Source organism: Onychomys torridus, chromosome 7 (assembly GCF_903995425.1).
Source record: "Onychomys torridus chromosome 7, mOncTor1.1, whole genome shotgun sequence".
NCBI lineage: Eukaryota > Metazoa > Chordata > Mammalia > Rodentia > Cricetidae > Onychomys > Onychomys torridus.
The window spans coordinates 92038677-92064897 of record NC_050449.1 but is presented as its reverse complement, the minus strand read 5'-3'; the positions used below and the strand labels follow the sequence as shown (position 1 = coordinate 92064897).

The 26221-nt window shown below is 50.0% G+C and overlaps 1 protein-coding gene across 1 annotated transcript in view; it reads left to right on the top strand.

The window, feature by feature from the left end:
- Esyt3 (extended synaptotagmin 3) overlaps positions 1–26221 on the top strand; it is a 48045-nt gene that overhangs the window by 17029 nt on the left and 4795 nt on the right. Inside the window, exons 2-19 of the mRNA XM_036193549.1 lie at positions 2791–2832; positions 5089–5223; positions 7538–7614; positions 8975–9041; positions 9631–9720; positions 10601–10656; positions 12411–12531; positions 17682–17852; positions 18574–18656; positions 20143–20191; positions 20641–20730; positions 21320–21382; positions 21465–21527; positions 21993–22061; positions 22397–22483; positions 23161–23310; positions 24564–25057; positions 25684–25782. Of these exons, the coding sequence (XP_036049442.1) occupies positions 2791–2832; positions 5089–5223; positions 7538–7614; positions 8975–9041; positions 9631–9720; positions 10601–10656; positions 12411–12531; positions 17682–17852; positions 18574–18656; positions 20143–20191; positions 20641–20730; positions 21320–21382; positions 21465–21527; positions 21993–22061; positions 22397–22483; positions 23161–23310; positions 24564–25057; positions 25684–25782 (2006 nt within the window). The remainder of the gene's footprint in view (positions 1–2790; positions 2833–5088; positions 5224–7537; positions 7615–8974; positions 9042–9630; positions 9721–10600; positions 10657–12410; positions 12532–17681; positions 17853–18573; positions 18657–20142; positions 20192–20640; positions 20731–21319; positions 21383–21464; positions 21528–21992; positions 22062–22396; positions 22484–23160; positions 23311–24563; positions 25058–25683; positions 25783–26221) is intronic.

Sequence of the window (26221 nt, the reverse complement as noted above, 5' to 3'; positions counted from 1 at the left end):
CCTGAGACCCAACACCATGGCAAAACACTAATGTACGTGAAATAAAAATAAATAAATTTAAAATATTAAAAACAAATCTTAAAAAAAAAAAAACCTTTTATGATCCTGAACAGGAACGTGATAAACGGTGAACTTTGCGTGACACAATGTCCCTGTGGAGAACAAGGATCTACCACAGTGGTTTGACGTAGACACCCCCCGAAGCCCTGTGGCAAAGGCTTGGTCTCCATCGGGGTGTGGTTGGACGGTGATGAAGCCTGTAAAGGGTGGGTGGGGGCTTAGTGGGAGGAAGTTAGTACAGTACATTACTGGTGTCCTCAAATGGGGTACTGGGACTCCACAAGCAGATTGTCTCAGGTGTTTTTATCAGTCATGCAGAGCTGACTAACGAACGTATTACCAATGTCTACATATGTCCGGATGATAAAAACAACCCGGGATCATCACTTTGCCCCAGGTCATTTTGAAAGGACAGTAACTGAAAGTGTGAACAGGCAAACAAAGGAATGGGGCTGCAGCTTGACTAGAAACACACTCCAGGGTGCAGAGGAAGGGGGGGCGTGTATGGGGGCGTGGTCGCTGTATGGTCGTGGAAGGTTGCCTTGGGGAAGCAGGACAGAAACACAGAATGATATCCTTATCTTACTCTACTAAACTGTTTCCAGGGAGAGTTAAAGATCTAGATATCTGCAAGCCACAGATAAAAACAGGATAGCCTTGAGACTTCGGCCTGGGTAGAGACTTCCTCAGAGAGATGAACAAAGAACAGTTGTGATGGGTAGAGAGGTTGGCTGGCTTTTCCACACTGGAGCTCGCTAGTGTCAGGCTTCTGTCTTTTGCTCACGGGGCACAGAGTTACCAGCTCCTGTGTGTCCGCTCTCCAGGGTAGATTCAGGCTGAGGCGGCTCCCAGGAGCATGCGCCAAACTGGTTCTGTTTTCTTAGAGTGAATTGCTGTCCTCGGCACTTGTGGGGGGGGGGGGGGGGAATGGGATGTGGGGATAGAGGTGTTAGGAGGGAGTTTGGGGGGTAGGGGGAGAGTTGGGGTGGGTGGGTGGTGGTGTTGGTGTTCAAACCATTGATGGAGAAGCCTCTTGGTAGAGTCTCAAAGGCAGGTTTGGTAAGCTGAGAGAGACCATGGCAGCTTCATTTTGTTGCCCTGCTTTTCAGGATAGGTGTGGGTCACCTTAACACAAAGCATGGGCTGTGCATTGATACTTCACAGCCAGCCCTGACTGTTGCTCCAGAATCACCCCCAGGAACTTGTTAAAAATAAGTCAGAGGGCCCCACCCCAACACACTCTGATTCAGGAGGTGCCAGGCTTAGGAATCGACATCTGACCATCTCCCACGGGTGGCCAGCATTGGACCTGCCAAACTGGATCGGCCTCCAGGGTCCAGAGGCAGAACAGCTCAGCTCTCAAGGATGGAGACCCACCTGGGCCGGGAATGTGGAAGGATCCACACCCAGAGTGTGCCAGAGCAGGAAGTACCGTAGCTTGGGATGGAGAGCGAATGGTCCAGCAAAGAAGTCGTGCCTGTAAGGGCCTGACTGAGCAAGAGGCTTACCTTCATGCCTGCGTGCATTCATTCAGTGTTCTTTATATCATTCTGTTCCATGTTTACTAGACATTCCTGTGCTAGGGGCAGGCTGCGGCAGGGAGCCATACACTTCCAGGCTGGTAGGGAGAGGAGATGACACTAATGGGCTGTCATAACGTGTACTGAGTTCTACACTGGAGAACCATCAGACACCCAAGAGGGACATCTGTCCTCTACCTTGGGAAGCCAGAAGTGACAAACAACAGCAGTCCAAGAGAACAGGGGTGGGTGCGGGGACTGTTTGACACCCCGGGAACCAGCATGCGCAGGACCGTTGTGGGGAGGTGGGTGGTTGGACTAAGAGGTCCAGAGGATATCATGAGGCTTGAGGCAAACCATATGGATGTTAGCCTGCAGCCTGGGACCCACTGGCCCCACTGCCCCCTTGGCTCACCAGGAATGGCCCTCTAGCCCTGCTGGCCCCCTTGGCTCATCAGGAATGGCCATCCAGCCCTGCTGGCCCTTTGGCTCACCAGGAGCAGGAAGAATGGCTGGGACCTCGAGGAATTTAGGTGGCTGTGTGACAAGGCCTGAGGGTCCTCTTTGCTGGAGAGAGGGAGGCTTAGGTGGGATTCCTGAGAGTAAGGACAGGAGAGAGGACAGGTATTTCATGACAGCCATCCCCCAGTGGCCATTGAAAAATGGCACCCTGTTAAAAATGGCTGTCACTGAGTGGTGGCATTTTCAGATAAAATTCTGAATTTCTCTTTACTTAGCTGAGTTCTTCATCTGCTTTTTGTTGTTGTTGTTGTTTTAAACAAAGTTGCCTCCTTGAAATGAATAAGTGAAATTTGTAAGGTGCAAACTTGCTTACTAACTCAGAGGAGTTGGGGATGTCCAGTGCATGTGCAAAGATGCAGCCTCCAGAGTTCCCTCCACAGCTCCACATAGCTGGACTTGGAGACCAGGGAAGAGAAGCAACTGCAGGCTAGGGGTGGGGGTGTCTTCTTTCTAGAAGGCACGGTGGAGCTGGCTAGGTGAAATCAAAGCAGGGCTAGGAGAGCAAACTTGGATGAATAGACAGGGCCAGGTATGCAGTGGATGCCGAGGGCACCCTTGTGACCCGCACAGAAGCCAGGGGTGAGGACTCACTTTGCCACCTTCTGGGCAGCAGGACCAAGCTTGCCAAGCCTCTTGCTGGTGGCATGAGGCTCTTGCCTTAATTCCCTTTGCGGTTTCTCTTTTCTAGATACACTTCCCAGATGTGGAGCGTGTGGAGTGGGCCAATAAGGTAAGGCCATTGGTGGGCAGGAAGGGCTGGGTTCATTGCGGGCCTGGGCATCCTCATCTGCAGCCCATTTGGTACTCAACCTGGGAGTCTCTGAGCAACCCTGACAGGAGTGTTGTGCAGACCCAAACCTCAGCCTGTACTTCCCTTGTCAGGGATGGGCAGAGAGGCCCCTCCACTGCTGAGCATGAGTGATACATTCCTGCTCTGGTTCATTCACAGAGGAGTTTTCCTAAAGTTTTTTTCCCCTTTAAATAAGTTTTAAATTAATATCTAGACTGAGGAGAAAAGTTTTGTTTTTTTTTAATTCAGAGAAAATTTATAGAGACAAGAACAACCCTTATTTCCTTCTTCTCAAGATTATTTTATAAGGAAAGGAAGACACTAATTAGACACAGCATCAGGATTCCATGTGGCTCCCAGCACAGCTACAAAACCACTGCTGTGCAACCTTGGGCAATTTGCCCAACATCTCTGAGCCAGTTTCCCTATCTGTAAAATGGGAGTGGTTATGATTCCTGCCCAAGCCCATGGTGAGTAGGGGTTCAATGATGTCACTGTTGTGACTAGTGGAAGATCCTCTGAGGGAACTTCCCTTGTGCTGGCTAGCTGCTCCATGTCCTGCCTTCTGACCCATCTGCATTAGGAACCCTGACTTTCCAGATGAGAAGCCTGGGTCCCACCCTCCTGGCCTGATCTGTGAGGGGTCCCCAGCAGCCCGCACCCATAGGCTCCTGACTCAAACTTAACCCTGGGAGGAGACTCAGTTCACAGCAGAATGCACTTAGGTCAGGTGTTGGCACTCCTGACAGCTTGTTAATCTATGGTTGATATTTTCATATTCCTGGAAATGTCATTACCAAGTGCATCAAAGACTGCCCCAGCCTCCAGGTAGAATTTAGAGGAAACAGCTCACTGCTTGAAGAATGACCTGGGTTCTGGGGTGAAGAGCTGGGTACCAGGCCTTGGGGACACACTCCACAGAGCCCTTCCTGTGTGTGCCAGCCAGGCCTTGATTACTGCAGAGTCTGAATTTTCACTGAGTGCCACATGGCCATGGAGGCAGTTGTTAGGCAGCTGTGGAGGTGAACTACATGTGAGGGTGATGTCATAAGCATCAGAGAACACAGGAAGATGGCGTGGGAGAGGCCTCCAGGAAAGTGGAAGGATGAGCCTTGGGTTTCATATACCTTAAGGCTCTACCATGATTATGGGGGGGGGGGAGCAGAGCGGAGGAGGGGCACCTTTATGCCGAAGCTCACAGCCCCCACTACTGCTGTCACTTACCCCTGCCGCCCAACATCTTCACTTCATGCCTGCTGCAATAGAAAGTGGCCATTACTGGTAAAAGGGAAACTATAATAGTCCATAGGTCAGTTAAAAATGTGCCTTGCCGGTGAGGTAGCCTGCCCATCCCCATAACATATTGTGCCAGTATAATTTTGGCAAAATTTGATCATTGTATCATCGTGTCTGCACAACGTCATTTCTTTGTCACTAATGAACCAGACTACTGCAGTGGTCCCATGGGTTATAATCGGAGCTGAACATTCCAGTTGAGAGCTTCAACCATGTCTCCTCTAGGTTTGGTTCTGTTTACAAACACTGCCTACTGTGTCATAGTTGTCTGCAGTGGTCACCACAGTAACTGGCTGGGCAGGTTTGTAGCCCAGGAGCCATAGGCTGTACCAATCAACTGGGTGTGTAATAGGCTAGACCATCTGGGTTTGTGTAAGTACACTTGATATTTGCATAAGGACTGGAGCATGGGTACATAAGGCCCTGGCATCACGAGGAACTTGGTCCCACACATGACTTTCAGACTAGCCCTATGACTCATCCTGGTGCAGAAATGGACCAAAGTCTGCCTCTTCTGGCTTGTAGAAATTATACCCACAGGAAACAATTTATCAATCTCTGCTGCCAAGATTTTTTTCTTAAAACGTTAGCATCTCTTACTGTGCAAAGCAGAGCGAGGATGTGTTTAGGGCAAATCTAATGGCTTTGAATTACTGACGTAAACGGAAGTGTGTTTCCATGTTACACTGCAAAATACACCCAAACCTCTGCCTGGCGGTGGAATCTGCTGCTGTCCTCGAGTGTTTGGCGAATGGATTGATGGGTGGGTGGGAGGCTGGAGAGCAGGCAACGTGAAGACTGAACTCCACCCGTGGGACCAGGTGCAGAGGATCTAGGCTGCTGCAGATCTGCGGTCTGGGCCACAGACCTGACCTCCAAGACCTCTGTATCTACTTGCAGATCATCACGCAGATCTGGCCCTACCTAAGCATGATCATGGAGAACAAGATCCGGGAGAAGCTGGAGCCCAAGATCCGGGAGAAGAGCGTGCACCTCAGGACCTTCACCTTCACCAAGCTCTACTTTGGACAGAAGGTTGGTGCTGCCTCAGTGAGGTCGGCCTGGAGTTGCTGGGCAGTCTTCTCTCTGTCCTCTCTTCCTGGTTCCCCCCACCCAGGACAGTCGGGCCTCAGAGAGCTTTAGCCTCTGCCTGTGTTTCCCAGCTTGTCAGCCCCAGTGTACACCTTTCGCCTCCTGTCCTCCTACCAGCTTTCCAGGTTCCGAGGAAACCAGGGCCAGAGAGCAGAAAGAAGCTGAGGGAAATAGTTCCTCTTTTTCTAGAAATTTTAGAAACATGCATGGAGGGAGCCAGATGGATAGAAAGGCGAACAAGTTGTAACTGCTAACCCCAGGTGTCACCGGTGATCTCTGCCTAGGAGTTTTTGACAGTGCCACAAGGCAGTTCATGGTATTAGGAGCTCACACTAGTTCTGTGGAGACCACAGGCATCCTGAAAAATGGCTGTCTTGAGTTGCTTTTGAAGACCTCGGCAGGCAGAGCAGAGGGATTTCACACTGTTGAGCTTAGAGCAGAGCCTACGCCACCAGGCCACTCCTCGGGCACTGACCCCAGGAGGTTGACCAGATGTCCTAGCCCTGCAGGTGACTGGCCTCACTCCCCATCCTGCCTTTTCAAGGCCTTCTGTTCTTGGCCTTGTCTCTCTCCTCTCTGTTCCTCATCCTCCCATTTCCCTCCTTCCACTGACTGACTGACTGACTGACTGACTGACTGACTGACTGACTGTGGAGTTCTCACCAGGACCTTCACAGGCTCAGGCATGCCCTCTTCTTTCACATATGCCAGTGTCTTTAGCATTCAGTGCCCTTGGGTCAGTGACCTACCCTGTCTAAGCTCCAGTTTCCTAACGTATAAAAGGAAAGGACCCATTTCTAAGTGCTACTGTGAGGCATGAACAACAGGCCAGACCTCAGGTGGCCTCGGCAGCTGTGGGAACAATGTCCCGCATGTGGAAGCCATATTCTGGTCTGGTGCCCTTGTCCAACTGTGAGCCTGAACCAGGACTATCCTGCCTGGCATATAGTGGGCACCCTAATACCTATCCCTGAAGGTGAGGTATTGGTGTAGCTGAACATTCATAGGTGCGAGGCAATCCTCTACTCCCAACAGTCCCTGAGCACGGCACCCCTCCCCCAAACCACACTTCCAATGAGCCAGGGCAGAGCCAGGCTGTGTATACCCTTTCCAGCTTTTACAATTCTAGAAACTCCTAAAAAAATAAAATTAAATTAAAAAAAAAAATGTAAAATTAAAAGTCGCCTAACACATGGAAGGTCTTGGGTTCAATTCCAGGTACCACAAAAAGTCTAAAATACCAAATGACATTAATTAAATGTGAGAAAGCAAATCAGAGATGCAGGAAAAAAACATTGTGTTTTTAATGAACTCCATACTCTGAGAATCTATTCAAAGGTTGGTACATTTTTAGAGACTATGTGTATGTGCACCACACATGTGCCAAAGGCCTCCTAGGGGCACAATCAGAGGGCAGCAGACCCCTGGAACTGGAGTTACATGTGAGCCACTGTGTAGGAACTCTGGTCTTCTCTAAGAACAGCAGGTTATCTTAACCACTGAACCATCTTTCCAGCCCTGATAATATACTTTAGAATGCCACTTTCTGTGGAGTGAATAGAAAATTTAATGGAATCCTCCTTGTGGAACTGGTTGAATTTTTTTCTAATAACTTATTGTGAAAATTTTCAAACATATAAAATGTTTAATGAATTATTCAATAAACATCGCAGATCTGTTATGTAAACTGTACAGATGTTAATATCTTGCTGTGTTTGATTTATTATATATCCATGCATCTGTCTCTATATCCAACTTTCTCTAAAATGCACTCCAAACTACATAGCAGATGCCAGTGAACTTTCATCTCAGCATTGTCACATGCGTATTACTAATTCAGGTGCAAATGACATTTAGCTTTTACTCTTGATTCGTCCTAACCAGAATACCTGAGAAAACAGTGAGCAGACGGAGATGAAACAGAAAGGATTGGATGTCTGAGCCAGTGACCCTGCCTTCACCATGTGGGGCCAATTCCTTCCTATCTGCCATATTCCCATTAAACTCTCTTTAGGAGGCCTTGCTACTCCTCCCCCCCCCCCCCCCCCACCCCCACCCCACAGGAGTGGCTATTTCTTGTTTGACTCCTCCCATTCCACTATCTTGAGGCTAGGCTGTGGGCATATGAGGCCAAGCTAGGTCCCCATTGCCCCTTGTCTTCTCCAGGCTAAGGCTCCATAGAGTAGATACTGGTAAATAGCCGTGACGGGAAGGGAAAGCGAGAAGGGATCCACAGCCCTTCTGTCATCTTTTGTAGTGCCCCAAGGTGAACGGTGTCAAGGCACACACTGACAAATGCAACCGGAGGAAAGTGACCCTGGACCTGCAGATCTGGTGAGTCCTGGTGTCTTGGGGACAGGCAGGGTACCTCTAGACAGCAGCTTGAGGATAGAGTGACTTGGGTACATACTGATTTGGGGTATGCGAGCCTTCCTAGGCCACGGCACCTCTGTGCTGAGACCCAGGTCTTTATAAAAGGTGGGGTGCAGAAAAGTAGATGGGGGATGACTGGCCCCAAATAGCCAGCCCTGGCTCTCTCTTCAGCCTGAGGCTGGCGACTTGCAAGCCACAGCTGGGCCACTTGCAGGGTCAGCGCAGCCTCTGCAGAGGAGGTGGCTAGAGGGAGCAGGTGTGACGAGAGGAGGCAGGTGCTTGTGGCGAGGCCAGAGAGCTTTGAGCACAAAGATGAGGGTCTGTCTGGAGAGCTGGCCTCTGGTACGTCAGGAAAATGAGAGGGTCAGCTATGAGTGGCCGTTCAGTGGGCTGTACGCTGCACTGGGCGTGGGCAAGCCTTTCCACTGAGGCTCATGACGGGCTTGGGCCAGGAAGGGAGTTTTAAGCAGTAGGTCTCTGCAGAGGTGCTGAGGCATTGGCAGTGCGTCAGAGGACAGGACTGGCCCCTGTGGATGTCAATTCCTTCCCAGAGTTTCCCATTCCCTGGCCAGAAACAGATGGTTCTGGTCTCCACTCTTGGATTGGTGGTAGACCACAAAGTGCCCCTGGCCCCAGATACTCTGCCACAAGACCCTCACATGAATAGTTCAGCCTCTCAGGTGGTGCTTGGCACCCCGGCCACCCTGTTCTGCCTCTCCCTGCTGACCAAGCAGTTCTGTGGTCTGTGTCAACAGGCTCATATGCCCATGTGTGCAAGTGTGTGACTTAGCTTCCTTCAGACTTCTGGCAGTCTCTTGACCTTTGCCCTCAAAGGCACCCATTCTGGGCTCCTTAGTGCCCATCACCTGCCAGGAGCCACCAGCTGGTCCTGTCTCCAAGGCTTTATGCCACCTACCCCACCTCTGACAACAACTAGGGGTGATGGCAGGATGAACCTGGGGGCACTGCACATGTGTCCCCTTGGTTAGGAATCCAGAAGTGGTAGAGGAACAGTATGTTTACCAGAAGTCCATCCTTTTCATCCATGGGTGCCCTGGGGCTAGGTGGTACCACAAAACACTGCTTTCCTAGACAGAGGTGGGGATATGCCTAAGAGGCCAGCTGCAGGAGTCTGGGAGGGACCCGAGAAAGGCTGAGGCTATGGAAAAAGTGACATGATGAGTGATAACCGAGACTCGATGGCCAGCAACCAGGGCTGAGGCTGTGCATCACTGGGCAAGTTTCCTGCCTGCTCTAGGCAGTAGAACCAACCGTCTGCCCCCTTTCCTCTTCCTTCAACCCCCCCCCCCCCCCGTTTCAGCTACATTGGGGACTGTGAGATCAGCGTGGAACTTCAGAAGATCCGAGCAGGTGTGAACGGCATCCAGGTGAGTGAGGATGCCATGACCACTACTCCAGTCCCTGCAGTGGGCTCAGGGAAGTGGAATCAGCTCACACTGGAACCCACTGTGAGGGCCACAATGGTACCAGGCATGGACTGGTGACGTGGGAACAGCTGTGAGGTTACGTAGTCAGCAAGTGGAACTGGGCTTCACCAACCTTCTGGGCATTGGGCTCTCGGGCTACCTGTATGTCCAGTCTCCAAAGGTTTTGTCTGCCTAGGAAAGTGAGGGAGAGCCATAGCTGAGACTCAGGTAGGCTTGAGAGGTGGAAATACCCCTTTCCAGAAGCTGTGTGCAGATTTGGAAGTCACTTCTGTGTCCCAGCCACCCCAGCTGCCCACACACCTACCTCAGTGCAGTTAGTTTGTGGCCTTTGGTGGCCAGCAGTAGGGTCATAGCTGTGTCCAGGCCCCTGGACATGGACTGTGGTCCCTTCAGTGATAGCAAGTGACCTAGGCGGGTAGTTCTGACAGTGAGGGAAGGTGGCATGAGTGATAAGGAAGCCCCAAAGGACTGAGCTGAGTGGCAGGTATGAAAAGATGTCTGGCCCCTCACAGCTCTCTGTGCTTACCAGTTACAGGGCACCCTGCGTATCATCCTGGAGCCCCTGCTGGTGGACAAGCCCTTTGTGGGAGCTGTGACCATATTCTTCCTTCAAAAGCCGGTGAGCTTAAAACCTGGGGATAGGCCTCCTTGAGCAGACACTAGACCTCACATATTGAGATTTAGCCTGAGAATGGACATTGCTTCAACCCACTACAGCTTGATTCCTATGGCCCAAACCTAATTTGGTCCTTAAGGCAACCCCAAGCAGTTAGACTGAGCTCTGCCCATGATGAGGAAACTGAGCTGAAAGAGGGTCACAAGGTCTCAGAAATGGAGCTGAGACAAACCTGGGCTCTTGAGGCAACGCCAACCTGGCTAGGTGGCACAGCCCCCTTCTGTGGTGTGCCTGGCATGAAGCAGCAGGCCTGAGCAGCCTACACTAAGGCCTGGAGCCTTGTTCTGGTTGCATCCTGCTGTTGTATTCAAACACTGACCAGAAGAACTTAGGGGGAGGAATGGGTTTATTTCAGCATACAGGTAACAGTCCGTCAACGAGGGAAGTCGGGGCAGGAATTCAAGCAGAGATCTACAGCAGAAACCATGGAGGAAAGCTGCTTGCTAGCCCACTTAGTCTCATGCTTACCTAGCTCTCTTATACAGTGGGGCCCAGGGAATAGTGTCACCCACAGTGGGCTGGGCCCTCCTATATCAGTTAACAATCAAGGTACCCCGCTACAGCCAGTATGGTCGGGAAGATCCCTCAACTGAGGCTTCTCAGGCAGCTCTAAGCTATGTCAAGTTGACAAAGCTCCCCAGGACACTCTGCTATGCCCCAAGCCTGTTTGGCAGGCTGAGAGACATCTTCCCTACCTCAACCCTGCAGCAGGGGCACCCCAGCAAGCAGGGTCTCCCTTTGGGCAGTATGAGGAGTTTGGAAAAGGTGTCAGCCCTGGGTTCCCAGCTCCCTGAGTCTAGCAGCCTCCCTCTGCCCTCTGCAGCACCTGCAGATCAACTGGACAGGCTTGACCAACCTGCTGGACATGCCAGGTATCAAGTAAGTGCCTGGGTGTGTGTGGGTACTCCCTGGAGTTCTAATAGTGCTGTGAGCTGCACAGAGGCTACATCCCTTCCCCCCTGCATAAGAAGTGGGCAAAAGGGAGCAACTACCAACGTGTGTGTGTGTGTGTGTGTGTGTGTGTGTGTGTGTGTGTGTGTGTGTTCATGTCTGGTTGGAGAAAGCTAGCCTGTGGTGTGGACAGGAGCACACACTCCTGCTGAGAGCTTTGCTTGGTGCTAGACTGAGGGGCCGGGCTTCTTTGTCTTGAGGTTCCCACAGGCACATACGTGTGGTAGAATCATACTGTGTGTGGAACACAGGTGAGTGTTTTTACTCTTCACCCTTCCCCACTCCAGCGTAGTGAGAAGCCCAGGAGGCCCTGTGACCATGGCTGGCATGCACAGAGATGGGAAGGGGCATTTTCCCAGCAGAGGCCATCGAGAAAGGGCAGGACTAGGGGAGGTCTCAGATCCCCAGGCCAGGTGCAGGCAGCCTTCAGATACCAGGCATCCCTCAAGGAGCAGAGGAGGGTGCCAGCATCATTGGATTTTCCTTCCCAGGAGGCAAGGTCAGCTGGACTAGTCAGGAAGGCTATCGGCTCTCTCTCCAGGCTTCAAGGAGGGCCATACATATGCTCACTGGGAATGTCCTCTCTGATATATGCATACAATGAAGTCTGTCGATCACCCACTTCCTCCTCTTAATTCTCCCCAGCCCCTCAACACATCCTCCTCCCAACTTCATGTCCTCTTTTTATTTGTATTTTAAATAACCCATGAAGTCCAGTTAACCCTGACTGTATGTGCATGAGCGTGGGACCATCTACTGAAGCATGGAAAATCTACCAGTGGCTCAAGAATGGGCCTCAAGAATGGGCCTCCCTCTACCAGCAGCTGTCCATTGCCAGTAGATTCTCAGTTATTGGTGAGGCCTGGAGAGCTCCTCCCCTTTAGGCTTGCATATTGGCTGCTTTGATCTTGTATGTCCTGTGCAGGTAACCACAGCTACTCTGAGGTCATGAGCATGATCCCCATGTCCTGTCCAGGGGTCGGCACTTAACTTGCCCCATTCTCTGGCTCTTACAGTCTTTCCCCCTCCTCCTCCACGGTGGCCCCTGAACTCTGGCAAGGGGGTTGATAAAGCTGTCCCATTGAAGCAGTCATGCACTGTTATTTAAAGACTTTCTGCACACCTACTGTGTGCTGGTCCTGCTCTGGTACTGTCCTCTTGTGGGGGAAGGTGAGTCAAGGAAGAGAAAGGCTTCGGTGGCCAGCTGTTAGGTCTTGTTTCCTGTGGCCTCAGTGCTCTTCTCAGTACTGTACCCATCAGTCCCTTCACATCGACTCCAGGTGCAGCCGTTAACAGCCCTGTGTCAGGACGCTGAGGTCAAGGAATGGGGACACCCATCTGAGGCAGGGAACTAGGGAGTATGAATAGGAATCTTGACCTAGGCTCTGGGATCTGTTCTTAAAGTGCTCTGCGTTGCCTGGGAACCAAGCAGGGCCTTTTATTTTTTTAAATTGGGGGTGGGGAGTGCAAGCAGGATGCTGTTCCTTGGGTCACTATGTCTACGTCTTGGAATGTATACCTGCTTTGTGCCAAGCAGCTGGTCAGAAAGAGATCAGCATTGCCTCTGGTGGAGCCTTCTGCCAAGCTAGACTCTCAGTGCCAGCACTGAGGATGGGTACAGGGGCAGGTGGCATGGGGAAGTGATGCCACCCTTCCATAGCCAGTCATCCCCGATGTTTCAGTGAGGTATCAGACAGCCTGCTAGAAGACCTCATTGCTGCCCACCTGGTGCTGCCCAACCGTGTGACTGTGCCTGTGAAGAAGGGGCTGGATGTAACCAACCTGCGCTTCCCACTGCCCTGTGTGAGTACCGGGAGCTGGCTCCAGAGCATCAGGCCACCGAGGAGGGATGCTGGCCAGGGCTGGGTTCTAAACGGTGCTCATTGGTTGTAATCCTCATGCTCTCATTTGAGACCATGGCAACCCATTTCACAGGGTGCCACAGAGGCTGGGAAGGGTGGGAAGGGGCAGCACCCATGTAGTTTTACTATGTTCCTGTCCCCGGTGTAGCTTACAGTTGGAACTGTGCATAAGCACTCCATGACACCTGAGGTCCCCCTTCCTCTCTCAGGAAGGCTCCCTTGACTCTGTTCAGTGTGGAAAGGACCTTGGGATCTACAGAGAAGGAAGGTTCGTGGTTGAACCAGGACAGGAATCGTTTGGGTTCTGAGCCCATTTCCCCCAACTTCCTGGGGTCCATCCACGAAGCCCCTGGAGATTGCCCTGGGGCTGCCCTACAAAAAGTAGCACTGGCTAAGGGGCTGCAGTCAGGGGTCCTAGAAGAGGAAAACGTATCCCTTTCACCCTCTGCCAGGTGAAAAGCCTCAGGCCTTCTGCTCATGCTCAGCACATAATGTAGTACACACGCAAAGTTCAGGGACATGGGGTGCCTGGGGAGGAGGCATGGATGTCCTGTCTTCCCATGGCAGTTCACTGGCTTTCATCCACACTGCATATGCAGCAGCCCCGTAACAATGTAAACACTGTCTCACTCATGTAAGAATTCCTAAAAATATGCTATTCTCAAAACGTGAATATCCCACTAGGAATGACAATTTGCCACATTTAGAACTCTTTGGGGATAGCTTCTGTGTGTTTCTGGTAACTGGTCATGAAGGTTTACATCTATTCTGTTCTCTATTTTCAAGTTTTCCTTTTCAATTTTCTACAATTATGGGATGTAGCTATGTGTTTCTAGAGACCAATACCAAAACTGCATTTTAAGGAGCCTCATGACCTCTTCTTCCTTTCTCCCAACCCCTGACACCCCCCCCCCCCCCCCGCATACACACACACCTAAGTAATGGTTTTCTTTCCATTGTATTTTAGCATTAGTAAATGTGGACACATACACATAGTCATATGTGTTCATCTTTGTTTATATTCATAGTCCCCACTTATTTTCCTTTTTAGATTGTGGTTAGTTGTCTGAGGATTTCATATAGTATATTTTGGAGAGGGGAGATGAACACCAAAGCCATGAAGGGCCACTTCTAGCTGAGGAGCTACTGGCAACCGATAGTTGCTAGAAGGAGAATTAACCTACCAGGGGCTGTAACCTGGCTTTCTGACTCCCTGGAATTTTGTTTGGTTTGAGCTTGCATAGGTCTTGGACATGCTGTCACATTACTGTGGGTTCATACGTGCATCTCCCTGTGATGTCTGGAAAATGCTGTTTCTTTGTGGTCATCCACCACCTCTGACTCTTACAATCTTTCTGCTTCCTCTTCCACACTGATCCCTGAGCTGGGTTGTGGTATAGAAGTCCCATTGAGGGCTGAGCAGTCTAGTCTCTCATTTTCTGGACCTTGGTGAGTTGTGGGTCTCTGTGTTAATTAATCACCATCTACTGCAAAAAGACGCTCTTCTGATGAGGGCTGAGAGATGCTCTAATATATGAGTATAACAATAAGTCACTGGGAGTTAGTTTAATACTATATTCATTTAGCAGAATAGTCCCCTGGAGCTGAGGCCTGTCTAACTATAGATTCTTGAAACCAATAATGGTCCCAGGTTTGGATTTCATCTTGTGGAGTGGGCCATAGTTCAGTCAGAAAGTGGGTGGTTTACTCCTATGATATTTGTGCCGCCACTATGGCACCAGTGGGCCATGCATTGCCAGGCCAGTCCTTACTGTAGCTTTCAGGGTTCACAGCTGGGTAAAACTGATTGCGTTTCTCCTTCAGTAGCATGGATAGCACTATAAAAGTCAGCCAGTAGAAAATGAAGCTTCCTGTTCAGTTCAGCCTGATTTCTCCATGTTCCATGACTCACATATATGATATTTTCAGCAACAGGGTTGTCTTAGTTAGGGTTTTGATTGCTATGAAGAGACACCAGCAACTCTAATAATGAAAACATTTAATCAGGGTGGCTCACTTATAGTTTCAGAGTTCAGTCCATTATCATGGCAGGGAGCATGGCAGTGTGCAGGCAGACATAGTGCTACATCTTGCAAGCAATAGGAAGTCAACTGAAAGTCACACTGCAGGAAGCTTGAGCAAAAGAGATCTCAAAGCCCGCCCCCACGGTGACACACTTCCTCCAACAAGGCCACACCTCCTAATAGTGCCACTACCTTTAGGGGCCATTTTCTTTCAAACCACTACATCCCACTCCCTGGCCCTCAAAGACTTATTTATAGTGGTATCATAATGCAAAAAAAATGCATTCAGTCCAACTTCAAAAGTCCCCATAGTCTATGACAGTCTCAAAATTGTTTCAAAGTCCAAAGTCTCTTCTGAGATGTATGGCTAAGATGCATGACAATCTCTTAACTATAACCACCACCACCACCCCCCCCCCAACCAGGTAAAATCAAAATCAAAAGGCAGATCACATACTTCCAACATATGATGGCACAGGATATACATTACCATTCCAAAACTCAGGGAGCATAGCAAGGGGATACTGGACCAAAGCAAGACCAAAAACCAGCTGGGCAAACTCCAAACTCTACATCTCCACATCTGATGTCAAAACACTCTTCAGATCTCCAACTCTGTTCAGGGTTGACTGCAACACACTTCATTTTCATGGGCTGGTTCCACTCCCTGTTAGCAGCTCTCCTCAGCAGGTAGCCCATGGGTTCTCCAAGGCAGTCCAGGCTTCAATTTCACAGCTTAACACAATGGCCTCTCTACTAGGCCTCTATTCAGGGACACCCCTGACACATTCCTGGCCTCAGTGGCCTTATTCCATAATTCCTTTCTTCTATTCTTAACTCTAAAGCCAGAACCACATGGCTGAAACTGCCAAGTTCTGCTGCTTGCTAGGGCAGGAACATGGCCCCTTATTCAATTACATCTTCACCAGATTTCTTTCTTTTACTGTCCTAAAACTTGCTCTGTAGACCAGGCTGGCCTCAGACTCAGTGATCTGACATCCTCTGCCTTCCCAGTGCTGAAATTAAAGTTGTGCCCCACCACACCAGGCTCTAAGATTTTCTTTAATTTCTTTTCACAAGTTGGAAACTTAGCTGGGTGGATCTTGCCCCGAGGTCACCACTCCCTTTATTTCATTCCTTAATCCTTTATCTCCTTGAACACAGGACTCAGCTCCATTCCACTTCCTGGTGCTCTTTCTCCTCAAAATTTTTTTGTAATTTATCCTGCTTGGCTTACTCCTCTTCATTATAAACCTTCATTAGAGTTACCACTAATATCCACATGACAGAGTCTATACTAGGTTGTTTTGAAATTTCTTCTGCCAGTGAAATTAATCCAAACTCTTCACTTTAGCCTCAGGCAGACTCTTTGGACAAGGGAAAAGGCAGCCATTTTCTTCACCAAAGACAATCTCTAGGCAACATACTAAAATTCTTCTCTGAAACCACTTGAGTGAGCCTCCCATAGTTCAAATAACTCTTAGCACCACTGTCTTCCATGCTTCTACTAGTATGTCCCATTAAACAGTGCTTAAAGCATCCCACTGCTTTCCAAATTCAAAGTACCAAAGTCCAAATTCCTCCAAACAATGGTCAGGCCTATCAATACTCCAGTCCCTGGTACCAACTTCTTAGTTCAGGTTCAGGTTTTTATTGCTGTGAAAAGACACCATGACCATAGCAACTCTTGGAAAGAAAAAATATTTAATTGGGGTGACTCACAGTTTCAGAGGTTCAGTCCATTATCGTCATGATGGGGAGCATGACAGTGTTCAGGCAGACGTGGTGCTGGCTACATTTTGATATGTAGGCCACAGGAAGTCAACTGAAAATCACACTGCAGGAAGCTTGAGCAAAAAGACCTCAAAGCCTGCCCCCACGGTGACACACTTCCTCCAACAAGACCACACCTCCTAACAGTGCCATGCCCTGTGGGGGCTATTTTCTTTCAAATTACCACAAGGATCTTATCAAGTTCTGGAGGGTAACCAAGAGAACTGGTAATAGCCTGTAGTGTTGGGGAGTCTGTGAGGCCAACAATTCCAATAGAGGTAACCCATTTCTGGCACTTGGATTTTTGTTAGCCTGTGAAGGATGGTAGGGACATTGTCACTCTACTGTTATAGGGTAACTCCATTTAATGTGTGTGTGTGTGTGTGTGTGTGTGTGTGTGTGTGTGTGTGTGTGTGTGTTTAGGAGGCTTCTACAGTGGAAAAGGCCTTAAGTGGTAGTTATTGTGGTTCCCATTTCTTTGATGTTAGTGTATTATTTCCCTTCCTTGCTTTTATTGCTAAATATATCACAGAATCCTGCTGCCACAGTACAGATAGAGCCTTCCAAATTCCTGCTGATGGCTGCACCGTGCTTCACTGTGGGAGTGGGAGGTACTGTCACTGCACCACCAGCCCTGTTGATGGACAGTCAGGCTGTGTCTGGACTTTGCTGTTAAAATAGTGCAATGAGCAGCCTGTGCACAGATCTTTTTATGTTTTTTCCAGTGTGCTCACAGATAGACTCCCCAAAGTTGTTTTGTAGATCCAGGAAAATGTATATGTAGTAACTGATATTCAAAAAGGTATTGTTCTAGGAAAGAGGCATACCCTAAGACTCATGAACTGACTTTCCAAATTGTTTTCCATTTCTTTTAAACAGTGGGAGTGTGGGGAAAGGGCCTGCCCTGTGGTGGGTGATGGTTGAGGCATTTATACATACAGGAACCTACCAGCAGTACAGACGGGCCTGCAGTATGCTGCCCGCAGGATCCCTAGCAGTCAGTTTTTGTACAGCTTTCACAGAAGTGCTGAAAGGAGGAGGAACAAAAACACCCTCAATCGAATCAGCCGTTCATGTCAAGTGTGGAGAAGAGGGTGTGGGAAGACCAGAGCAGTGAGCCTTGCCACCAGCTGCTGTGCGGCCTTGGCTAGGTCACTGTTATCTCTGGCTACCATCTCTGTCTAGACTGTGGAAGGGGCAGCAGTGACCTCTGGTGGCTTTGGCCCTGGGATCCTAGACTTGAGGCTGGCATGTCAAGGGGGCAGTTGTGACCTGGGACTTGGGTGTTTCTCAGGGGGTGATCAGAGTTCATCTGCTGGAGGCTGAGAAGCTGGCCCAGAAGGACAACTTCCTAGGGCTCGGAGGCAAGTCAGACCCATACGCCAAGGTGAGCATCGGCCTGCAGCACTGCCAGAGCAGGACCATCTACAAGAACCTGAACCCCACCTGGAATGAAGTGTTTGAGGTGAGCTTCGCTTCGATCGGCCTTGGAAGTTCTAGTGTCTCCAGGCTTCACCCTGGGCTATGATGAGCGTAGTGGCTCTCATGGACCAATAGGGAAACCATGGTAGGGCGAGAGACTTGCTAATGGGCAGGTAGGTCTTTGTAACTCTTGCTTCCTTCCCTGTCTAGCAAGCTCACAGGTAGGCTTTCCTGACCCCATTGTCATTGCCCTTCCCCCACCAGAATCAGCTGTTGCATGTTCTCAAATGGAAGGAAAGGAGCAGGGCATAGGCGGTTCTGCCCACAGCTCCCAGCCTTCCCTGTGGCTGGATGGGTAGAACCCATAGCCTGTCAGACACATGTTTCAGGACCACCTCCTAGCTGCCCCTTCCCTTACAACACCATCTACATGCTCTATTACATCTGGTCCCAGGCAGTGGACGCAGGATGAGAAAGGGAAGCTTAGTTTCCCTATGTCCTGCAGCCCCCAGAGGAGGGCAATGTGACAGCACGAGGCAGAGCAGATGGCAGCCAGTGTCCTCTGGGCACCGTGTTATAGCATGTTTGTGCTGCATCTGGCCCTCTCTGCTTGACTACAGGGGAGGGCCATTGCTTCCTGATAGGCAAGGCCCTGAGGCACCTACAAGGCCAGGGTCCTAGGCTGGGCTTTGGCTGTCTGTGGGTTGTAAGGTCTGATTCAGGAGTCAAGACCTGCAGGGCAAGATGCTTCTCTCTCCTTGCAGTTCCTGGTGTACGAAGTGCCTGGCCAGGACCTGGAGGTGGACCTGTATGATGAGGACACTGACAAGGATGACTTCCTGGGCAGGTGAGGAGTAGGGATCTGGGCTGTGGAGCTTCTTCACTGCTTGGGGTACAAGGCTGGACCTGGGGCATTTAGAAGGCATAGGCCTCACTGCTTAGTGACCTCTAAGTCTATGGCTACTGTGACAGGAGTGATTGCACCAGGCAGTCTGCTCCAGCATTGTACAAACTCCCCAGGTATCTGCAGCTCTGACCTAGGCCCTGGAGGAAAATGGCAGAACAGAGAGGATCCCATGTCCACACTGAGAGTCCCATTTGGACCAGTGTGCAGGTGGCATGATGATGGTGCTCCACTTCAAAGAGCCTTCACTCCCCATGTGCTGATACCCAGAACTCAAGACTATGGAGGTGACCCCTGCGGGGCTGCTTGGCAGAATCTCACTTTTTTATTTTAGACAGGTTCCACCTTGAGGAACCACCTATAAAACACTTACTGCCAACGTCTCTGTGGCCACATAACACCCTCCCATGGAAGACACTAGCTGAATGCTTGAATACATTTGCCTTTCTGTACAAACAATTTGGTGTAGAGCTTGTGTAGTGACTGGGGCCATCGTGGTATGCTATCGAGTAGGGAAGGACACAGTGCAGTTGGATCCAGCCTCCCACAAGAGGGCCCAGGATGCATTTTTGCCTGTCTGTGAGTAGAGGAGCATGATGGGGTGATACAGCTGTTCATTCCTCAGAGTAGGAGGCAGGAGAAGCAGCAACTCGAGTCCTGTACCCCTGTAGCAGGCAGCTTGTTTCCCTGAGTATGGAGTTATAACATGTTTAAACACGAACAAATAAAAGATCACCACCGGGTGCTGATCATTTCTAGTTTCTTCTCGGTGAGACTACAGTTTGTGTAGTGTTGTGGGTGGAAAGTGAGGCTTGTGGTGCTTGCCTTCCAGGGCTGAGTCCGGGTACATGTTGAATGCATGCACACTTCTGAGTCACACAGGAACTGCCTCCTCCCTCTGGCTGGCAGGTTCTGCAGGTTGGGTTTGGCTCAGATAGGCTAGGGGAACATTGTGGTAATGGGAGTTCCTGGCTTCCTCACACATATATCATCAGTTAGTGCCACTTACAGGGCACTGCTACCAGCTTTCGAGTTAGAGGCATCTGGCTGTAAAAATGCCTCAGGCATTTGGATGGCACAGGTTCAGCCAGGAAGTCAAATTCCGTAATGCATGGACAGTTTTGCACAATGAAGAATCACCCTGCTCCATATGCCAACAGCTGTATTGTTGAAAAAAACCCAGAGGTGATGAATGCAGACCTCTGCTTGTCCCCTCTGGGGCTGGGAGCCGCTCCCTCCCCATAGTCGGAATCCAGTGGAGCGTAAGGTTAGCTAGCCCATCCCTTCTCTTGAGCTGCAGATGGTCCCCCACTGTTTGCCTGGGATGGATGAGACCTCTGTCCGGGTGGCCATTTGAGGACAGAGTCCAGTGTGGCCCCCAGAGCCTGCTCTGGCCACTGTTAATGCTCACTCTCTCCCTGTCTTCCAGCCTGCAGATCTGCCTTGGAGACGTCATGATGAATAGAGTGGTGGATGAGGTAGAGGAGGCTCACCCAGCGCCTCGGGGTTTCCAGGGACATCCCTTTCAGTGCATGGCTCTAGCAGGTCACTTCAGCCATCGGGCCCTATGTGATAAGTCCCCTCTGTGCAGGGCTGTGTCCATACCCATTTTCAGGGGCAAGAGTTGGGTGAGGCCCAGATGGCTACAGGGGGCCCCCTAGGGCTGGAGTTAGAAGACGTTTCCCTGGGGAATGTCCATAGACTGAAGGAACTCAGCAAGGGAAGTCACATTATAGAGGAAGGTGGGCTGGACCTGGGTTTTCCTTCCCAAGTGTAACTGTCTGCCCCACATCTGCCGGTCCCGCTGAGTCCGTTGTGCCTCCTTGGGGTTGGTTAACCTTTCTCCCTAGTCTCAAAATTAAGCAGTCCCGAACTCTCAGTGGCAATGTCCATCCTTGAGCTTTCCTGTCCTTCTCCTGCCCCACAGTGGTTTGTCCTGAACGACACCACCAGCGGGAGGCTGCACCTGCGCTTGGAGTGGCTGTCACTGCTCACAGACCGGGAAGCGATGATGGAGGTGAGTGGGTGGCAGTGGCTGTCACTGCTCAGGGACCAGGAAGCGATGGTGGAAGTGAGTGGCTGTCACTGCTCAGGGACCGGGAAGTGATGGTGGAGGTGAGTGGGTGGCAGTGGCCCCCTCGCAGAAAGGATTCTCAGGGGGAGGAGACTTGCTTCTACCTACTGTGTGCAGGCAGGGGAGGAGAAGGAAGAGTCCATTTCTGCCTGATGGTTTAAATAGAGATAGGAAGGGAGACATCCCACCTCTACCTACTGTGTGCCAGGGGAGGGAACCCCCATTTGTTGCTCATCTCCTAGAGAACATGTCAGTCAGGCTCTTCTCTCTGTCAGGGCAGCTCCTCTCAGTAAACAGCCTCTGGACTTCATTTTCAGAAAAGATGGAGTCCTTAGAGCTCTGTGTCAGGGCCTGCAACCCAATTTCACAGGGACATCGGCCTGTGTCTAACTTTAACCTGGCCTGCTGCAGCTGTGTTCTCACACAACATAAAGCTAGTTCATTAGCTTCCTTCTGCCCAGGGTAGACTTTTCTAAAACCTGCCTGCCTCCCGACTCTGAGAGTATTTAGTGAGGGCGGTGTCTGTTTGCAGGACCATGGCGGCCAATCCACTGCCATCCTTGTGGTCTTCTTAGAAAATGCCTGCAACCTGCCGGTGAGTCATGGGTGCCCGTCTGCCCTACGCTCATCCAAGCCAAATGCCCACGTGTTGCTTAAACCCCATTCTTGTGCTGCAGAGAAACCCCTTTGACTACCTGAATGGTGAATACCGAGCCAAAAAACTCTCCAGGTTTGCCAAGGTAAGTGAATACAGCTGAGACCCTGACTCCTTTTCCCTGAAGTGACTACAGCCTGGGCCTGTCTGGGTCTACTGTGCAAGGTACTAGGTTTGGTGATTCATTATCCTGGAGTCCTATAGTGATGGTTTCCAGGTTTCCTTGTTTGGGCAAGAGTGGTTGCCATTTTATAAAAAGGACCCAGAAGGTGGAGGGCCTGGGCATAGTGGGAGGTGGAAATGGACATGTTTGTTCCAGTTCTGGTCTCTGGTCTGCAGCTCCAGACCCAGAGATAGTCCTGCACAGTGCTCATGCCATAGTGCAGCCTTGGACACCAGGCAGATTTTTCCCCGGCAGGAGCCACTGGCTGCCCTACAACTCACTGAAATGCCTCAGGGAGGCGGGAACATGGGGAAAGGTGGGATGTCTTGCCCCCGCCCCCCCCCAAAAAAAACGTTACTTGCAACGTTGTGGGTTTCTCCCTTACAGAATAAGGCCAGCAGAGACCCTTCTTCATATGTCAAGCTATCTGTAGGCAAGAAGACCTTTACAAGTAAGGTAAGACAGTTCATTTGTAGGCCTGAGATAAGGAAATTGTGCTCCCACCATTTTAAGGAGAGGCGGAATGAAGGACTCTCCCACACTGAATGCCTAGTAAGCCTTCGGGATCCCCTCCCAATATGGCCTTATCATTCAAAACCTAAAAACTGCAGAGCTAAGTGATGCTGCTGAGGATGGGGCAGCAGAGTTAGGGTTTACCTTGGGGCATGGTCTGAAGCCATGCCTTTTATGTCACATGGACTGTGCCCTGGCTCCTCGTGGCAGTGGGTGGTCACACTGAGCAGAGTATGTCCAACCCGGCCCTCAAAGGAGCTCTGCTTTTCTGTTCTCAGACCTGCCCCCACAGCAAGGACCCCGTGTGGAGCCAGGTGTTCTCCTTCTTTGTGCACAGTGTGGAAGCTGAACAGCTCTGCCTGAAGGTTTGCATGAAGCTGGGCTCTGGGGACACTTGGGAACTTTCTAGGCCAAGGGCAGAAGACAGTTTTCTGTGTATCTTGGGCAGTTCCACCCGTAGTCAGCCCTCTAGTGTGTGGGAGGGTATGAGGCCCCACAAACCCTCAGCCCCTTGAGGCTGGTGCCCAAGGTCATCATGAAGGAGCCTGGAAGACAAACCATGAATTCCCTTAGTTCTCGTCCAAGTGATCTGTAGTTACACAGTATGAGGGCCCTGTGCTAGAGTCGAACCCTTACAGAAGATCTGCAGAAGAATGACCTCCTTTGCACATGAGCTAAAGCAACCGTCCGTCCCTGAGCGCATGGCTTACACGTGGTAGAGCTGGGTGGGATCTTTCTGGAGCCCTGGACTGAGCCTAAGCGCTCTACCATTCAGCAGCACAAGAGCCCAGCTGGCCCTGGGTGTACACTATACTGGCCTCGTGCAGACCACGATCAGCTGTCCTCTGCATCACTCCCTTTCCTAGACTCCAGGCAGGTACAAGGGCTGGCCCCTTGCCATTCCCATCTGCCGAATAGCACCAGAGGCTAATGCTCCACAGTGCATACTTACTGAAGCAAGCCCAGACTCACCAGGACCAGAGGCAGTGGTGGCACAGTGGGCTTAGCTCTGCCCTGGTTTTGTGACTGGCCCATTGCCCAGGTGCTGGATGATGACCTGGAGTGTGCTTTGGGAGTACTGGAGTTTCCTCTGTGCCAGATCCTCCCCTGTGCTGACCTCACCCTCGAGCAGCGCTTCCAGCTGGATCACTCAGGCCTGGACAGTCTCATCTCCATGAGGCTGGTGCTTCGGGTAAATATCTGCTTTCTCAGTGGGGGGTGGGACAGGTCTCGGCACTGAGTATCTGTTGACTGCAGCAGTTGGGAGAGAGGTGTATGTCTTCATTTGCACATTGGGTTAATGCATTAAAGATAACCTCAGAGAGTTCCTTCCTTCATGTTGCATTAAGGGACGAAAATTTAAACAGGCTGAGTACACAGTAGGATAGCAGGTTGAGTACAGCCTTAAATGGTCTCGAGGGGTATTATTAACGTTGCTGTGAAGTCTGCCAAAAGTTCAGGCTCTTTGGGGCCAAGAGATGTTTTCATAAAAATGTACCAGCTACCATCTGTTGCTTCAAACGCTGACTCTCCCGTCTGTTTAATTCTTCCTTCTAGAACTTCCATTCTAGACTTTTCTTCTATCCTTGATCCATGCCTCAATTTTACCTTCTCTTCCCAGCTAATTTCCTCAGAACCATCTTCCTTTTGCTATGTCTGGCTTACTACTTTTTCAGTATGGTTTTATTTTAATAGTGATCATTTTTCCCATCTTTAATTTCCTCTCTTCCAAACCCACCTGGTCTTTCTCATGTCTACATTCCCATTCCATCCTGAAATGTTTACATTGTAATCTGTTAATCCTGTTGTCTGAAGATTTTGGGAGTTTGGGAGTAAAATGTTTTTTCCATGTTAGATGAATAATGTGACATCATAAAAAAGGTTTGAGGGAGTCACATCGTCTACAACCGCAACCCAGTCTTTACACTAGGATCCACAAAAGGATCTTGGCAATGAATTGTGCTGCTCATCTCATTTGTGTTTTCAGAGTGACTGTTCTGTGGCTTTCATGAATGTGACCAGTGATCCTTGATGGCCTAGATCAAGGCTGGTCTCTGCTGGGGAGGTTTAAATTTGTCTCCAACAGAGTGCCACAGTATCTACAAATCTAGATCCATTGTTATGTTAATTTAATGGTTTTAAAACCCATAGCTAGTCTGAATATGAACTAGAAACTCTTGAGGATGGTCCTATAGATGGTAGTTTGGGGAAGACTTTCCCTTTAACTGGAATACAAGCTGAGACAGACACCTCTTGTTAATTGGTCTTTGCTGCTCAGTGGAATTTTTATTCTAGATTACTTTTTTACTGAAGATATTTCAGTCCCATATTCATTTCTGGAAACAGAATTCCCTAGAAAGGGCCTGTTGATTGACAGCTGAGGAGAAAGGGGAAGGAGGAAGGTGGTAGGCCCTGCCTACAGACAACCCTGTCATCTGCTTCCAGTTCTTACGTGTGGAGGAGCGAGAACTGGGAAGCCCATATACTGGACCGGATGCTGTAAAGAAAGGCCCGCTGTTCATCAAGAAGGTGGCCACCCACCAGGGTCCCAAAGCCCCAGCCCAGGGAGAAGGTCTTGCAGATATGACATGTGCCTCGGACCTCGCCTCTGACATCAAGGGAGCCTCCAAGAGCACTGATACCACCAGTGCTGCCACCACAGCCACTGAGCCTGAGCCCCAAGAGACAGGCCTGGAGTCGAAAGGCAAGGACAGTGCCAAAGGACTCTGTGAGTCCATGGGGAAGAAGAGGACCCCAGCTACCATCTTCCTGACTGTCCCAGGCCCCCACTCTCCAGGGCCCATCAAGTCACCCAGACCCATGAGCCGCCCTGCCTTCCCATTCGCATGGCCACCAACAAGGCTGGCTCCCAGCATGTCCTCACTCAACTCCCTGGCCTCTTCCTGCTTTGACATGACAGATGTCAGCTTCAACATTGAGTATGCATCTCTCTCCTTGATCTTTTCGAATATAACTTGCATGAAAAGCAGGTCCTTGAATGGAAGAGTAGATAGGAACTTACAGACCTGAGCAAGTTCAGGTTTCTCACAACATGTCTTTACAGCTTGTACTAATAAGAATAACACAGGATGAGGGCAAGAGCCCTTCTCTTGCCTACAGCTCTGGCTACATAGTGACTTCAGTTGTTAAGATTCCTTTCATAGAAACATTTCCTGAATTCTGAGTACAGTGGGGTAACATGAAGAGTTTAGGAATGTGGACTTACATAAGTAGCCGCCATGTATTAAGTGCTTCCTATGGACTTAGCATGTTATATGATTTAATTCAATCTTCATTATAACCCTACAAGACAGAAGAGACCATTATAAAATCCCAATTCCCTCAAGCCCCACAAGCAACCATGACATGAGGGCCAATCCATTGCAGGGTTTATTTATGCTTTCTGCTGAGAAGTAGGGCAATTACACTGAATGCTGGATGGAACCTTGAAGAGAATTATTGACCCAGACAAGTCTGTGTTCCTCACATAGAACATCCTTCTCCATCTTCAGGTGAAGGAGAGGGACAGTTCTTACTGTAACAAGCTCTTTTTTTTCCCCCACAGAGATGGGGATCCTAGTCAGCGACGGCTGGGTGAGATTCAGCTCACAGTGCGCTATGTGTGTCTTCGACACTGTCTCAGGGTTCTAATCAACAGGTGCAGGTAAATTCTGGGACCAGGGAGGTCCTTTGGAAGTATCAGGTGATCTTATGGCAGGGGTGTTTAGGGTGATGGCAGGAGCCATGTACTCCAAAATGTCACTTAAAGACCTACAGGCCATTGGTGTCAAAAATCCCCAAAGGGGTATGTTGAGTGGCCATTCTTTGTTGGTGCTGATAGGCTGAAAAGTCAAGGGCTTTGCTCAGACTCACCACTGTCTTGGGGTGGCCGATGGCAAGTAGGTCTTCCTAAACAGGAACCCTCAACTTCCTTGGGTACAAAGTACTTGGCTCTATCCCAGACAGCACAAAAATGTGTGTGTTCAAAAACAAAACCACAGCTAATATCTTGTCCTTCAATTCTGTAGACTTTTGCCTTTTGAGTACAGAGGATTTTAGTCCTCCAGCCCATCTACTCCCCAGTGGCTGGTACAGCCTTCTCC